Genomic DNA, 17,737 nt, shown 5'->3' with positions numbered 1-17,737 from the left:
TTCAGGCTTAATTCAGGGAACTGGAGCACAGATCCAATTCCCTAGATCAAGAGCCCCTCACCAGCATCAAGGAGCCTTCCTTGAGGGGAATCATAACTAAGCGCTAAACCCATATGGATCACCTTGTGCTTAAGTTCTCAAACTACTAGCCATTGCCTTTGCCAATTAAAGTTCTGTCATACATTTAAGGTTATATGCACTGAAATGTCTCCCATCTCATGAAAATATTATAATCATGGGGGAGTGCTAAACCTGTAGGGTTATAGAACCTATGAGGGGGGGGGGGGATGGAAGGCATTCATGCTCAATTCAGGTAACTGGAATACAGATCCAATTCCCTAGATCAAGAGCCCCTCACCAGTATCAAGGAGCCTCCCTTGAGGGGCTCATGCAAATATACACCTTAGTGTAACTCACTGTACATAGTTATGTATGTGTATTATTATAATCAAAAAGAGATATGTATGTGTATATATACCGAGAGATGTGTATTTCTAAGTGTACACATTATCACTATTATAATCAAAGCTAAGCACTAAACCCACCAGGGTCATAGTGCTGTTCTTAGATCAAGAGCCTCTCATCAGCATTAAGGAGTCTCCCTCGAGGGTGAGTGCATACACCAAATTTACTCTAATCCTGATAATAGGCATTAAGCATTGACTGGTGGTGAAAGTACAAGTTACAGTACTTGCAGCCTTAATGACCTCACCTCGTGTAGTTTAGGCTCACATCAAAAAATATACATATGAATGCCAATTACAATTAAGGTGTCAGTTTTAAATAGTTTGACACGTTCGAGCGTAGGAAGTACATTATAATCAAAACTAAGCACTAAACCACCATGGTCATACAGTGCTGCATAGGAGTACAGTACAGCAGTTCAGTTTGAAGGTAGGAACCTCTTATTATTCTTGCTCCAATTTCCTTATAGGAACCATTCTTTTTAGGAAGATTCCATGATGCCAGTAAGGGGCACTTGAAAGGAATTGGATCTGCTCTTTTTCCCCTCAGATTGAATCTGAATGCTTTCTCTTTCCCCAGGTACTCTGCCTCCCATAAAATGTGTTGACTGGGATTTAGTATATGGGAATACAAAGGCAGGTTTAGGTATCAAATGCAGCACTAATGATTACAGGTGTGTTATCACATTAGTGGGAAGAAGTACTCATTGGGTCATGCAGTGCCTAAGGAAAGAGACCAAAAACTTAGTTTGGCCATGGATAGTGCACGTACTCCCATCCTCAGTCTCGGTAACAATTCCTTTGAGAAGACAATCAAATGACTGGGTCTATCAAACCCTGTACAGTTTGTATGCAAAACCCCATCTTGCTTGCCACGTCAAGAGCTTATCAGTGTGGCTCATGAAGTCACTCGAGTTCCAAGTTTGCTATACAAGCATAAGAGTGCTTGTACCCTTAGATATTTATCATAGGCAGACAAGTGTGTTCCACAGCAGGAAGCCAGACATTATCCCACTCGTTCGGGTGCTATCAAGCTTGCTAAGTTATTTTATTCATAGAAAAGCACTAAACCTGTAAAGGTTATATAGCACCTGAGGAGTGGAAGGAATTCAAGTTCAATCCAAGGAAGAGGAGGGCAAGTCTCATTTCTTGGATAAAGAGCCCCTCACTGGCACCGGGTCACCTCCTTTGAGGGGTGTGGTACATACTAATGTTTGCAATCTAAAGGTGGACCATGAATTGCAATGCATGAATGCACCAGCATGCAACCAACCACAAGACTACAATGCATAACTGGCCAATAGATTATAACCTCCCTTAAGGGTATGCCTGCTGATTGAGCTAGTTTTACACTATTTACTCACCAAAAAATGATTGTTGCCCACTAAAGGCAGTGCTGAGCTCACATTCGTAGGATGTGTTCACAAGGAAAGGCCCCAGCCAGTGCAGCCCAAGGGAACAATAAAGGCTGGAATCCTCCACTATAAAGGAATCTGCTTTCAGGGAGGGTGAAAACAAGCATGTGTAATCTTTTCAGGCCTGTGTGTAATATACATTAACTATTTGAAAACAAGCATGTGTAATCTTTTCAGGCCTGTGTGTAATATACATTAACTATTTGGAAAAAATAAAACAGAAATTGAATATTTAGGATGGAGGCCAAAATATTGTTTGTCTGTGATAATATTTCCACATACAGGAGTATATGGGTGTGAAGAATGGGTTGTAAATGCTGTGGCCAGGAGGAGGCTGGAGGCAGTTGGAAAAGGCGTATGACAGGGTGGATAGGGGGGCAATGTGGCAGATGTTGCAAGTGTATGGTGTAGGAGGTAGGTTACTGAAAGCAGTGAAGAGTTTTTACGAGGATAGTGAGGCTCAAGTTAGAGTATGTAGGAAAGAGGGAAATTTTTTCCCAGTAAAAGTAGGCCTTAGACAAGGATGTGTGATGTCACCGTGGTTGTTTAATATATTTATAGATGGGGTTGTAAGAGAAGTAAATGCGAGGGTCTTGGCAAGAGGCGTGGAGTTAAAAGATAAAGAATCACACACAAAGTGGGAGTTGTCACAGCTGCTCTTTGCCGATGATACTGTGCTCTTGGGAGATTCTGAAGAGAAGTTGCAGAGATTGGTGGATGAATTTGGTAGGGTGTGCAAAAGAAGAAAATTAAAGGTGAATACAGGAAAGAGTAAGGTTATGAGGATAACAAAAAGATTAGGTGATGAAAGATTGAATATCAGATTGGAGGGAGAGAGTATGGAGGAGGTGAACGTATTCAGATATTTGGGAGTGGACGTGTCAGCGGATGGGTCTATGAAAGATGAGGTGAATCATAGAATTGATGAGGGAAAAAGAGTGAGTGGTGCACTTAGGAGTCTGTGGAGACAAAGAACTTTGTCCTTGGAGGCAAAGAGGGGAATGTATGAGAGTATAGTTTTACCAACGCTCTTATATGGGTGTGAAGCGTGGGTGATGAATGTTGCAGCGAGGAGAAGGCTGGAGGCAGTGGAGATGTCATGTCTGAGGGCAATGTGTGGTGTGAATATAATGCAGAGAATTCGTAGTTTGGAAGTTAGGAGGAGGTGCGGGATTACCAAAACTGTTGTCCAGAGGGCTGAGGAAGGGTTGTTGAGGTGGTTCGGACATGTAGAGAGAATGGAGCGAAACAGAATGACTTCAAGAGTGTATCAGTCTGTAGTGGAAGGAAGGCGGGGTAGGGGTCGGCCTAGGAAGGGTTGGAGGGAGGGGGTAAAGGAGGTTTTGTGTGCGAGGGGCTTGGACTTCCAGCAGGCATGCGTGAGCGTGTTTGATAGGAGTGAATGGAGACAAATGGTTTTTAATACTTGACGTGCTGTTGGAGTGTGAGCAAAGTAACATTTATGAAGGGATTCAGGGAAACCGGCAGGCCGGACTTGAGTCCTGGAGATGGGAAGTACAGTGCCTGCACTCTGAAGGAGGGGTGTTAATGTTGCAGTTTAAAAACTGTAGTGTAAAGCACCCTTCTGGCAAGACAGTGATGGAGTGAATGATGGTGAAAGTTTTTCTTTTTCGGGCCACCCTGCCTTGGTGGGAATCGGCCGGTGTGATAATAAAAAAAAAAAAAAAAAATAATTTGTAGTGTGGAAATTAGGAGGTTACTCAGAGGGTCAAGGAGGGGTTGTTGACGTGGTTTGGTCATTTACATAGGATGGAGCAAAACAGGACGACTTAGAGGATGTACAAATCTATAACAGAGTGAAGGAGAGGGTAGGGGTTCATCCTTAGAAAGGATGGAGGGGGTAAAAGGGCTTTGTGCAAGGGGTTTGGACATGTAGTGGGCATGTGCGAGTGCATTAGATAGGAATGAATGGTGTTCAGGACTTGAGCTGTTGGTGTGCAAGCAAGGTAATATTTTGTGAAGGGATTTAGGGAAACTGGTTATCCGGACTTGAGTCTTGGAGGTGGGAAGTACAATGCCTGCACTCTAAAGGAGGGGTTTGGGATATTTGCTGTTTAGTGACATCTAAACTGTTGTATCTGTGTGCCTCTGGCAAGACAGTGATAGTGTAAATGATGGAGAATGTTTCTTTTTTTGGGTCACCCTGCCTTGGTGGGATACGGCTTGAATGTTAAAACGCGCGCGCACACACAGAAAACGAGAAAACCAAAGGCTATGGGAATGAACAAAAAATACTGGAAAAGATGAAACAATATAATGATAAAATTGTAAATGAAGCTAAAAGTACTACTAATAATAAACAGACGTGAAATACAGGTAAGGTAAACGGAAGAAAAATGTGCATGAGAAAATGAACAAAAACAAAAGGAGAAAGAGGGGAAAAGAAGGGAAGGAAGAAGGGAGGGGGGTAGCATGGATTACAAACTTCAAGAGATTAAATTACCTTAAACCTACATGTATCTAAATATTACAATTTAAGCCCTCATATTGCCATTACAACTTTTTCTCAACATTTTAAGACATGGTCTTGGTATTAGCAAACTGTTTTCATAAGGTGCTAAACTGCACTAATATCACTGCATATTATTATTATTATTATTAGCAGTAGTAGTAATACTAAAAATAAAGTGCTGACTGGAGAGAATTGTCTATACCTGAGTTTATAAGAAACCATAAGACTAACAAAAACTCAAATGCAAGTTCTTGAAAACGCTTGTGCACTCAGCTCTAATACTTTATGCCTATACCAAAGCATGGGCATAAAAATAAAAGGCAATAATTTTTTCCATTTGATAAAAACTGGTGTAATCCACCATTACACTCTGTGAAGTTATACTTCTTAACTGTACCTCACATACAGTATATACATAAAGGAACGCATTAACTTTCCAGTAACAAAATTCTCATTAAGCTTGGTGTTTATTGAATATAAGGACAGCTACAAACTGTTACTTAAAACATATTGCAGGAATATGGAAAAAAAGTATAAAACAAATGTTCACAGTAGCAGTTCATAATGTCCAGTATCATATCACACTTTGTTTTTCATACTGGGGCTTCTGCTTATTTGTTGAGTAAGGGCCATGACAGTGCTCCACCCACACTAAGGCTGAACTGTGACAGATTCTTATCTTTCTCCTTGGATGCTTGAATAGGTGCCACTGTCTTCCCAAGCCCAACATCTGCATAATAAGACAACTCAAAACTTTGAGGTATTAAAATCTTTCGTGGGGGTTCTACAGAAGAACGTGTAGTCCACTAACACAGCAGTCAAGCTAGGTAGGATGAGCTGTACTGAAAAAAATAACTTGATTTACTGACCTGAAAATACCAAACTAGAGGACACCCTTTATACAATTTGCTGATGCACACATTGTTCAGCTGCTTTACCACCTGATCTTTTAGTTGCCCCCCAAAAAAACCACCTAAACCTACCTGTGCATCTATGAATGGTAATTAACAAATAATTTTTTTTTGGCACAAAACAAACATGTGAAATAAATGTTACAACAAAGGGTGTTCCACCTGGAGGTAAATCTGACGAGCTGCAAAACCCTATATGGATCAATCATATCAAAATAAGTGTGAAAGTGTCTCCTCATGGGCAGCTCAGCACTGTGCTTTGTTGCAGATATTTTTGGCCAAAACTTAAACATGGCTGGTAACAATTTGAGGTACCTTGAGCAGTCTCCATCCATGAAGTGAAAAGCCAAGTACTTTCAGTGGAGAATTTACTGTTCATGACTACATCTGCCCCCTCCATGATCAATGAGCAAAACAAGTTAACATTACTCCTATAAAAGTATTATTAAAGAATGAGATAGAAAGAAGGCAATAAAAAAGAAAATAAAAGGAAAGAAAGGAAGTCAGTTGCATTACTGTGTGTGCTGATGCACATTCCATTATAATGTTCAAGGCTCATTACAAAATTGCATACCTAAGTCTAGTTTTCAAATTAAAAAGTATGACCTATCTAATATTTTTTAATTAAATAATTCTATGCAGATGAGATCTATCATAGCTTCCTCTTAAGAGTAAACCAAAACCAAAGAAAAATTTGTCATCAAATGATGTTTGCTTTAGCTGTAAGCTACTAGCAACACCAACCCTATAATTTAGCTGGTGATCAATTTGGACAGGGGCAAGGTCCTAACCCAAATGTACTGATCATAAAAAGATTACATTTTATTGATCATAAAATAATACATTATAAAGTGTTATAGTGAATTTTGGAGGGCTTCCACTGTTAAGCTACCATATTAGTCTTGCTCAGGACCAACTTAAAGAAGCCATCATCTCTGACTTTATAGTCAGGCAGCAAGAAAGCTTCAATTGAAGCTAAATTTAGGGTGCATAAAAAATTCAAACTTTCTAAAAGTAGGGTTTGACCGAGTAGTTTAATATCTATAAGAGCACTGTGGATTCGAGTAAGGAAAGGCAATCTCTCCTTCCTGTCTTAACCTCCACAAACTGTCGTATTCTAGACAATAATTCACCGAAGTTCACCCTGAGCAAGGTAACAAACTATCTCCTTGCTTAATCTCTTCAAATGGTACAAAATACCTGTTAACAATGAGAGAAAAATTACACTTAACCATTTTATAAGATATAGATTGTAAGGAGGATAAAGTGTTTGAAACCTTGCTTTGACATACACTGGTGAAGTCAATGTCTAAGATATGCCGATGAGCTTTTCACTGTAATTCTTTCCCTGGGGTAAGTTGAAGAGGTTTCACCTTAAAAATGATCACTGATTATTCACAATGTGACCCTAATCAGACATAATGCCACAATGATGCTAAACATTCAACTCAGCATCTGGTCCTAGTTTATCACACCACCAAAGCACTTTCTGCACACATCTTTCCAAGTCATAATTTCTTTTTTTAGTTTGTATATACGATGTGTATATATATACGTATATATATATATATATTTATGTATGCATATATACGACACTTTTTGATTAATATATCCACATTTTAAAACCAATTTTCACTTTCATTAGTGCTAAAGTCACCTTCGAGACCGCTGCCACTGGTTTGCCAACAGTTGTAAGATATTTAGATATCAGTCTCTTACAGGTGGGACACAGGTTGGCAGTTGTTGCTGTTCACACTCGAGACCATTCATGGTGTCTTGGGAATCACCACCACACCACTATTTCCTTCTTAAAACCTGTCCAAGAAAGCAGTAAATTACCAAATTGAAAAGAAGAAAAATTAAAAGTTAAAATCAGCATAAAGAATACCATCAGATGCCAGCAATACATACCAGGGATATGCTAATAGTCTAGAGTTCCTATTCCTCTTGACTTCTCCGAACACAACGTGCAACTTTCTTCTTAAAGATATTGTAATCTTCACGCCAGTCTTTCTGTAATTTGGAAAAACAATGATACTGCAATTAAATGTCACACATTAATAGGCGAGGAATATTGGCACAAAATTGCCATAGTACAAGTATATACAGCAAAACCTCAGTATAACAAACTCATATGCAATGGAATTTGGTTAAAATGGCCAAAAACTTTGACAAAGGCTTGGCAAGTATCTTATAATGAGATATCCAATAGTATCGTTAATGCATTTGCCCACGTAGCACGTGTCACTAATGCAGGGGACTAAGTCCTGCATTGAATGGTTGTCTGGTACAGGTTAGAGTAGCTCTGTCTAAGACCTGTCCATTTTTATTGTTCCCAGGCACGCTGACCCTGCTTGCCTTAGTTTATTATTGTCTAAATGTGCTCACACGTACTATCGACAGTCGGTGTCTAAGTTTCCCTGGACTTGAAAGTTTCTTAGCCATTAATTTACTCTGAATCACTGCCTGCTAAACAATATAGGATTATAGATTCAGTTCATCTATCCACAAGAAAAGGTAAGAAAAATTACTATACCGTAGCTTTAGCTTTCACCTTGAGGCAATTTACTATATATTGTTTTTCTTTCAACAAACCGCCCGTATCTCACCGAGGCAGGGTGGTCCAAAAAGAAAAACAAAAGTTTCTCTTTTTAAATTTACTAATTTATACTGGAGAAGGGGTTACTAGCCTCTTGCTCCCAGCATTTTAGTCGCCTCTTACAACATGTATGGCTTACAGAGGAAGAATTCTGTTCCACTTCCCCATGGAGATAAGAGGAAATAAACAAGAACAAGAACTAGAAAGAAAATAGCAGAAAACCCAGAGGGGTGTGTGTGTATATACAGTGGTCCCTCGCTTTTCGTAGTTCTCGGCAATCGTAAATTTCGCCAATCATAGGGGTATTTTCGTATAAACATGGACTCGCTTTTCATAGGTTGACTCGCGAATAGTAGTTCGTCCAGGAGGCTTATGCACGGTGTGAGCAGGGGAGGCCTCCCTACCCAGCCAGTCTGGCATTATTTACCAGTGAGTGAATAAGTAAGTAAGTAAGTTTATTCAGGTATACACAAATACAGTTACATAGAATTATCATACATAGCAGCATATGTGTAGAGAACCTAGGATAACCCAAAAAAGTCAGAGTGACTTATTTCCATTGGGGTCCTTTTACCTTATTATTATAATATAAAGGTTATAATATTTTCTTATTATTCTACAATGAAGATAACATCTTATTATCATACTAAAAAGACTATCTACTACACCAAGGTCATTAAGACTATCTACAATACGAGGCATTAAGACTATCTACAATACGAGGCATTAAGACTATCTACAATACGAGGGTCATTACTAGGAATAAGGTAAAATTTACACGTATGTTAGCTAAAAAATAGAAAATCATTCCCCTCCCTTTCTGTAGCTACATTCATCAGACACCTTTTGGCACTCTTCTTGAACTGGTTCATGCTATGACTGGCTTTGACATGTGCGGGCAGTCTGTTCCATTCCTTTATTGCTGTACAATAAAAGGTGTTTGAAGCCTGGCCACTGACTGTGGGTACTACAAAGTTGTGCTCTCCCCCCCTAGTACTATGATTGCTTTGGTTCCCAACCTTGACAAAATTGACAGCAAGATATTCTGGACAGTGAAGGTCCCCTCAAGTGCTCCTACGAAATATTTCATAATATTCTACTCATTTTAGTGCTTGCAAAGTACTAAATAAGCTACCATGGCTCCAAAGAAAGCTCCTAGTGAGAAATATGTACAGTGGCAAAGTCTTGTACCATTTTAGGGAAGTGTTAAAGAGACGCCAGAAACAGAGCTCTCTCCACAGTTACTTTGCGAGACAGGACTAGAGTGACTCTCAAGGTGGTCCTAGTGGCATTAAGAAACAGAGAAGAGAAGCAACCCCAGAGAAGCAATTGGTACCTGAGGTGTTGCTGGAAGGGGATTCCCTTTCCAAACTGTAAACAATCCAATCTCTCTCCTCCTCCAGTCTCCCATACACTAAGAAGAATCTCCAATAAAGGTAAGTGTTATGCTGTTAATGTTTCATTCATCATTTCCCATTGTATTGTTTATGTACTACATGTATATTTCATGTAAAAATTTTTTGTTTTAATACTTCTGAGTGCCAGAAACGGATTAATTGTATTTACATTATTTCTTATGGGGAAAATTGATTCGCAAATCGTAAATTTCGTTTATAATAGCTCCTCCAGGAATGGATTAATTACGAAAAATGAGGGACCACTGTATATGCTTGTACATGTATGTGTAGTGTGACCTAAGTGTAAGTAGAAGCAGCAAGATGTATCTGAAATCTTGCATGTTTACGAGACAGAAAAAAGGACACCCGCAATCCTACCATCATGTAAAACAATTACAGGCTTTTGTTTTACACTCACTTGGCAGAATGGTAGTACCTCCCTGGGCGGTTGCTGTCTACCAACCTACTACCTATATGTCTGGTATGTTATTGATGTGGCACACAGTCTGGTAACTGAGGCATCCATTTGTATCAGGTAATGTTATCAATGCAGTGACCTAGTTCTCTCCATTAGCTACCTCAATGCAATGGGTTTTTGATTAACCCTTTCAGAGTACAGGACCCCAATCAGAAACTTGTCCGGTGTCCAAGAATTTAAAACAAAAAAAATCTGTTATTTTTTTCTTAAGAAATGATGGAAATCTTTTTCTGAAGGTAATAAAACAAAGTGTGAAATTGGATTGAAAACTGACGAAATTACACTTTCGTGAATATTGGCCAATTTCACACAAATTTCAAAATAGGGTTCAGAATAAACAATGCAGGCATTCCTGGCACTAAAATAACATTTCCTTTGTTCATTAAGTGTGTCTGCAGGCTTCACACATGAATTCCATTTTGATATTTTATTCACACAAAAGAATTTTCATTCACACAAAAAAATGGATTTACTTTTATGCAATATTGTAATAATTGTATAAATAATATCAGCGCATTCGTGAACGCATATTAGTCCCACCAGTTGGAGTGTATTGGACACATGCCGGGATTTGTTTACTCTTGAACATCGGCAAAAACCGAACATTTCAGCTATTTTGAGTTCAATTTCAAGCTATTTACAGCCGTAAAACCAATTAAAATGATCTATGTTTCAGTAATATGTCTTTCATTCTATCAAATGACACCCAGCAACTGAGACTACAACCATAAAGACATAAAAAATACACCGCAAAGTTGCTGTTTTAAACCAAAAACAGTCACATTTTTTCTCATTATGCAATGCGTACTGCAGAATTTTTTTTCACATGGTGCACACATACTGCATCAACCCATTCTCTTCATCTAGGCCCAAATTTACCACTCACAGCTAGCTGAGTGAGCTGAGCTCATCACGTAGTACTATGGCACTGCCAGTGAACTCAAAGGCAAAGTACTATGGCACAGTCAGCGAAAGGGTTAAGTGGATATCCCCCCATTACACCGAGGTATCACAGTACTGTAAAAGGTAGAGACCTAATATGTTGCATTACATAATCATAATTAAGAACCAAGTAGTGTAAGAAATACAGAGGAGTCTTCATATGAGTGGAATTTGAACTAGATATTAACAGAGCAAAACTGACAAAGTATCTTTATGTATCTGGTAATACCAGATGAATAGTATGGGAATAATTAAAAAATCACTGGAAAATGGTTATCAAAAAGACACAGAAAACACAAGGTAACAAATGGACAAAAGTACAATATAGAAATAAAGGGTGTTAACCCTTACTGTCCAAACGTAGATATACGTTGACGAGCAGAAGCTCCGAACGTAGATCTACGTTTTTTTTTACATGTTTTCAAATGGGGAAATCAAGATTGGAGCGCTACGCATGTGAACGTAGATCTACGTTTGGACAGTTTAAGGGTTAAATAACCAGGTAGAAACTAATGCAATAATCTACTGAAAATAGAATATTTCCTACCGCTGCATCGACATTTGCTGGACTTTCATCATTAGGATCTGCGAGCATACTGATGACCGAGATAAGGATCGTCTCTACTGTATGCACAGGAAGCCAGCGTTCCGAGGCTTTTTCATAACCCCACTTGTCATCCCCTGGTTCATGAAGAATTGAGATACACACATCTCCATTCTTCTCAACTGCAATTTGGAAATAAATTATAAGGTGATGATATCTGATTGGTATACATGTGACTGTGCAAAAGCAGACAACATAAGGTGGAGATAGTTTATAATAGGTACACAAGAGACTACGAACAAGAGAATATAAATCTGAGGGTGGAGGGAAGGAGGGGTTGGAGTTGAAGTAGGAAAGGTTCGAGGGAGTGTGTTTAGGGGCTTGGACATCCAACAAGTGTGAGAGCACATTAGGAGTCAGTGGAGGCAAGTGGTTTTTATGATATGATGCTGGAGTGCAAGCAGGGAAACATTTGTGAAGGGATTCAGGGAAATCTGTTAGTGGCACTTGGGTCCTGGAGATGAAAAATACAGTGCCTGCATTCAGGAGGAGGGGTGGGGCTATTGCAGCTATGAGGACCCTCTGAATTGTGATATCAGCACGTTTCTGGCAAGACTATGACTGAAAAAGTGACCAAGTGTTTCTTTTTTTCTGAATCACCCTACCCAGGTGGGAGATAACTGCTTAAAAAAAAAAAAAAAAAAAAAAAAAAAAAAAGTCATGAATGATTGGCAAATAACTAGAGACACATTCATTCCATGGGTTGTGTAAATCTGAGATTATATAACAATAATACAAAAAATTATGATAAGTGTTTATGCTTCTGAAGGCGAGGTGCTAAGCAAATGTTTAGGGAGCCTAGAACCAAGCGAGACAATGCTTAAGCAGATGAATGTTGTACAGGACCCCAGTACGAAAGCTTTGAGTTCCAGGGGTAAATGACATTAATAGTATCCAACTGACTACCATGGCAACATAAAATTTGTACAATGGCATGTTCAGGAGAATTAATTAATATGATAGGTAAGAGTTTTTTGCATGCTAACTGCAGCAGGAAGCAGTTTTCCAAGTTAAATGCCAATGAATAAATAACTATCAAATGGTTGATGCCATCAACAGTGTTAACATCAGACTATGCATTCATTTTTTCTTCTGGTGTATCTTTATGAAGACACTGCCAACCAGTGAATTTGTTTTTAAGTCAATACAGGGATTATACACTAGATACAATGGAAGGTGAGGTTATCAGGCCCTCAGTCATAAGAAAAGATGTTTGGTACATTAGCCCTGATAAAACAAACAGATGCCCAAGGACAGACAGTGGAGCCAGAAAAGAAGTGCAGAAATTAAAAGCATCACAGGGGGACAGGACTCATTATTGAAAATAGGTCATGCCCAAGAGTTGGTCAGACCTGCTTCTGCTGTGCCAAGATTCCATGGTGTTGCTGTGTCAGACAATTATCACTGCATTAATGGTATAAAAAACCTTACAAGTGCATAAATTAGTAGTGTGCAACACCTATGTATATTTCTGAAGAAGTTTTGTCACCCAGAGGCTTGACAAAACAGCTTCATAAAGAAACTCGGGTGTTGCTTGTGTCTTATTCATCAATTTATCAAAAGTGTACATCACTAATGTAATGATGCATCTCGCCATATTATGAATGGCAATTTAATACTGGTAAACAAGAATGTGCAAGTCTGAAGAATTCTTTATTTTGCTCTCTGAAAATCTTTCTAAAGCGCATCACCTCTGACTTCATTTGTGCAGTAAAAAATTAGAAACGTGCACAAACCAACAGAATGAATCTCGCCATCCATTACTCTGCTGGAGGTACAGATGATTTAGTCCTCTCATGTAGATTTGTGAAGGCTTATAAGGAGTCGTTAAATTTAATTCTCTCCCCTGGACAGTGGTGTATTTACAAATGTATTCACTTTCTTTGCTTCCACCCAACTTAGCTTTACATGTACTTTTAACTCAAGTACTATAAATAATAATACAGTGGAACCTTGGTTGTAGAGTACCTCACTTGTCAAACAAATTGGTTTTTGAATGAGGAATTTGAGAAAAAATGTCCGGTTTTCTTGCGTGCTCTTGGTTGTTGGCGGACAACACGAACAGGACAAAGCAGCTCGGCAGACGAGTCAAGAGCGTGGGTCTCAGTCAGTATAGCCACTACTCGCGTGCTGTAAACATCTCTGCTGAAATGCAGTCCTTCAAGGCTAGTTGGGGTTAAGAAGTGGCATTCATAGTGTGGATAGGCATGTGGAGGTTGCCAGCGCTGAAAAAGTGGCTGTTGAAAAGTATGTTATTGAATTCCAAGCATATGTAGAGGCTGAGGGATTTCTCCCCCAACAAGTGTTTATTTGTGATGAGAGAGGCTTGCAAAGCTCTTGCTTCACATGAGGGCGGCCTGGGATCAATTCCCGGTGTGGTGGAAGGATTTCAAAGCGTTTCCTTACACCTGTTGTCCTGTTCACCTAGCAGCAAACAGGTACTTGGGTGTTAGTCAACTGGTGTGGGTCGCATCCTGGTGGACAAGATTGAGGACCCCAATGGCAATAAGACAGGGTTAAAATTCTGAATGAAATTTTATCTTGAAGAAAATGCCCAGAAGACCTACATAACTGAACATGTACAATGACAGTGTAATGTCTTAATTTAGACAAATGTTAAAACAGAACCTGAAACAAACCTTACTGGACAGGTTTTTAGAGAGAAGATTCATTAAGCCAGAACAAGGTGTTAGTGGTGAAAAGAGACAGAGAAAAACCACCAGGAGGAGAGTTGTCTGACATTATTAGAAGATGACTCTCCTTCCAAGCAGTAACATACCCCCCTCCTCTCCTCCACCTCCTCCTCCCAGTATGCCATTACCTCTCCTCTGACAGGTAAGCAGCAGTGAAATTTTCATTTACTGTACAGTATTTCAGTTAGTTTCTTTTAGTACTCATTGTTAGTTTTATGTAGTAGCTAGTATGTTTTTAATATATTATTATATTGTCATTCGGGGTCTAGAATGGATTAATTCTATTTACTTTATTCTTTATGGGAAAAATTGCTTTGGTTGTTGTCCATTTTGGATGTCGAATTGACATTTGGAATGAATTAAATTCGACAACCGAGGTTCCACTGTATAATCAAGCTAAGCACTAAACCCAAAAGGGTCATACAACACTGCAGGAAAGGATATGCAAAAAGAGAAATGTGTGAAGGTATTAATATAATCAACGTAAGTGCTAAACCAGAAACAGTCTCAAGTACAATAGTCTTCATTTTAATGCATTTGTTAGGATACTACATATGCAAGAAAATAAGATGGAAGACATTTGAAGGCAAGCATCAAGATGGTAAAAAGAACAATATTCTGACATGAGACATAACTGAAGAAGAAAAGGAATAAGTACTGTACACTGTTATAAGCCAGAGGAAATTAATGTTAACTTACTGTTTGGATGCCAAATATCTGTGATGAACTTCATTTTAGGTGGCCGAAGAGGATATTCTCGAGGGAATATTAGATGTGCCTTAAAAAAACCTCCTTCACTGCAGGGTACAAAAAAGGTAAAGGAGCTTTAATTAGCAAATATTGTCTATTAACAATGATGATAGACAAATTGCTGCATGAAGCATTATCAGGTGGAAGGAAAAAGGGGCAATCCAGTTCATCTCTGGATGGTGGTTTAGTTTGCATCCTACCCATCTACCCCCACCCCCACCCCCACACTTATTTTTCCATTTCTCTCTCTCCTTCTTTTGCACCTATTTTATTTCCTCAAGTAGTGCTGAGGGCAATCAACATTATTTTTACAAGTTAATTTCTCAATAAGTAATGGCTGATTCCTTGTTTTTCTAACAGCCAAATCAACAAATAAAATTATTTGATAACTGTTTAAGGTGCTCCTTCTAGAGGCTTCAATGCACGAGAGGTCCTTGAAATGTCTCCAAGTGGATACTCCACATAATCAGTTCCTTAGGTTAGGCAAGTTCTCATAGGGTAGAAGGCATCCAAGGTAGTAAAACATCCTATATATAAAAGGCAACACTTCTGCTGAACACCTTTGTTCAGTACCCTTATTTTAGACAGCTGCTTTTCCCACCAGTTTTGCATTTTAGCTAGCCCAGATCTGTTGGACTGCTCCAAGTCGTTTTTTTTTTTTTTTTAACGCTGTGGCCATCCTGGGTACAGTAACCCCCCTTACTCCTAAAAGAATAAACACACTGACCGTGTATTCCGTAGTTGTTTTGCCAGGAGTGCACAGGAAAACAGACTTCTTATTACTTGTTGCATTTTATAAAGCAAAAATTTCTCATCTACTGTAATAATTTGCCTTCTACTCAAACATGTTGTAGTTTATAAATTAATCTTTTATGAGAAAAACTTATCTTAATTTCTTTTAATGGTGCAATCTGCCCACCATTTTATTCACCTAATAATTTCTTTAAGTACTGAACAGAAGTAGCTCAAAATATTAGATACACAATATGTATAGTACAATAATAAAAGATTCTGACACGAAAATTAGTTATGAAATTTCCATTCCCTAAAGATTTTATCCACAATTTTTTTTTTCTTTTAGCTATACTCTTGAGTGAGACGAGCATATGCTGTAATATAGATAAGTGGGCTTTCCACATCACCTGTTTTAATTATAAGCACAATATTTGCATTTTTAAATTATTATTTACCACTTTTTAGCAGTTTCAAAAATAATTTGGAGTGAATATCATACATTTTTTTCACTGGCAGAGAAAAACCATGCACCTCTTTCCAAGCAAGACTTTCAATGAAGACTATTGGCCACATCATCTGGAATGTCTACTTGGGATGTAACTACAAATTTTGTGCATGCTCGTGATTGATATACACAAAGTGATGTATGAAGTAGCCAGAAAACAGTGGCAGCAAGAGTACCTGTCTCAAGACAAAGTCTACAGACACCTCTGAATACATCAATGCAGATAAAGTTATCACTTGCCTCAAAGTTATCACTTGAATAAGTAAATACTAAAGGTTTTATCCTATGGGCTGATTAAATTACATAAAACTTTTCTAAAAAAAAAAAGTGCATACATTCCCAGTATAATAAACATTAATATCAACCATACACTTCACTATAATTACACATTCCCATGCCTTCTACAAGAATATGTCTGTGCTCAGGTTCTAATTCTATACAGTGAATTTCTATACCCTTATTTTTGTAGACACTACTTTTTTTTTATGATGGAAAGTTATGTGCTGGACCATCCTTGGCACTAGACAATCCACAAAATTGTACAACATTTTTTATATGCATTAACTAATTTGTGGTTACAGAAGCACAGCTAAGCTCATGATGTCTGGTGTTCACACTTTTTTTTTTTTTTTTTTTTAATATCCAGTGGTTGCCACTCCTTGGAACTCAAGTCTTATTTTTAACAAAAACACTTCCTAGAGCTGTATAATTTTAGCACTGCTTTTTCTGTTTACTGTGGCCTCTTGCTGACAAAGGTGCCAAAAAATCTTAATCTGTTCTTTAATATCCTCTTATGATATTTTATACAAATATCATATAGGTGGGTCTCTGGAAAGAGTAGCAAATGATTGTTCTGTACTAAAATACCTTATTTTGTTCAGGGACGGCACTACATAATTGTTTCAAAAGGCGGCTCCAGGAACAAAGTGTACGCAGCAAAGGGTGTACACTACATAGAAATAAAATCAAACAGGTGTTACTGACAATACAAGTATGCACACAGACATGCACAGACATGCTGAAATTTAACAAGGCTATTGGTAAGGCTGCACAAACTATAGGTAATAACACCCAGCAGAGATGCATGATATTGTATGCAGTATATACAAGTAAAATGACTACAAAATTCTAATTTCACTTAACCCTTTGACTGTCGCAATCCCTAATCCTGAGGTGTCTCCTGGTGTCGCAAAATTTAAAAAAAAAAAAAAAAAAAAAAAAAAATTGTGGAAATGACAGAGAATCTTTTCCCGATTGTAATGACACCAAAAAAACGAAATTTGATGGAAAACTGACGGAATTATGCTCTCGTGAAGTTAGCGACCCCAGGGCTGTTTACAAATCGGCGTTTTCGCCCACTTTGAGCCCTATTTTCGGCTAATTCCATTGTTCCAGTCGCCTAAACTCATAGCTATTTCTTTAGAACTCCATTTTTTCTATCGATTGAGTACAAGAAACCGCCCATTTACCGATTTCAACTACCTAATAATGTGGTCAGAAATTTGCAATTTGGCCAATTTCACGAAAATTAAAAAATATGACAATTTCAAAATAAGGTCCAGAATGAACAATGCAGACATTCCTGGCTCTAAAATAACATTTTCTTTGTTCATCAGTCATGTCTCCAGGCCCCTCTGATATTACTCTTGCTTTCTATTTTGAATTTTTATTCAAACAAAAAATAGAAGACTTACTATTATGCAGACTACTGCAATACTGTAATAATTGTATAAATAACATCAACCCATTCATGACTGCATATTAGAATGGC

General features: G+C 38.3%; 1 protein-coding gene across 1 annotated transcript in view; it reads right to left on the bottom strand.

Moving 5' to 3' along the window:
- Positions 1 to 6,835: 6,835 nt before the first annotated feature.
- LOC128684459 (ubiquitin-conjugating enzyme E2 G1) overlaps positions 6,836 to 17,737 on the bottom strand; it is a 40,798-nt gene continuing 29,896 nt past the window's right edge. The window contains exons 3-6 of the mRNA XM_070097147.1: positions 14,676 to 14,773; positions 11,227 to 11,405; positions 7,175 to 7,276; positions 6,836 to 7,078 (exon numbers count right to left, since the gene is read on the bottom strand). Of these exons, the coding sequence (XP_069953248.1) occupies positions 7,202 to 7,276; positions 11,227 to 11,405; positions 14,676 to 14,773 (352 nt within the window). The 3' untranslated portion in view covers positions 6,836 to 7,078; positions 7,175 to 7,201. The remainder of the gene's footprint in view (positions 7,079 to 7,174; positions 7,277 to 11,226; positions 11,406 to 14,675; positions 14,774 to 17,737) is intronic.

This window comes from Cherax quadricarinatus, chromosome 4 (assembly GCF_038502225.1).
Source record: "Cherax quadricarinatus isolate ZL_2023a chromosome 4, ASM3850222v1, whole genome shotgun sequence".
Lineage (NCBI taxonomy): Eukaryota > Metazoa > Arthropoda > Malacostraca > Decapoda > Parastacidae > Cherax > Cherax quadricarinatus.
Note: the sequence above shows the minus strand (reverse complement) of the source record. Positions and strands in the feature narration are given on the sequence as shown.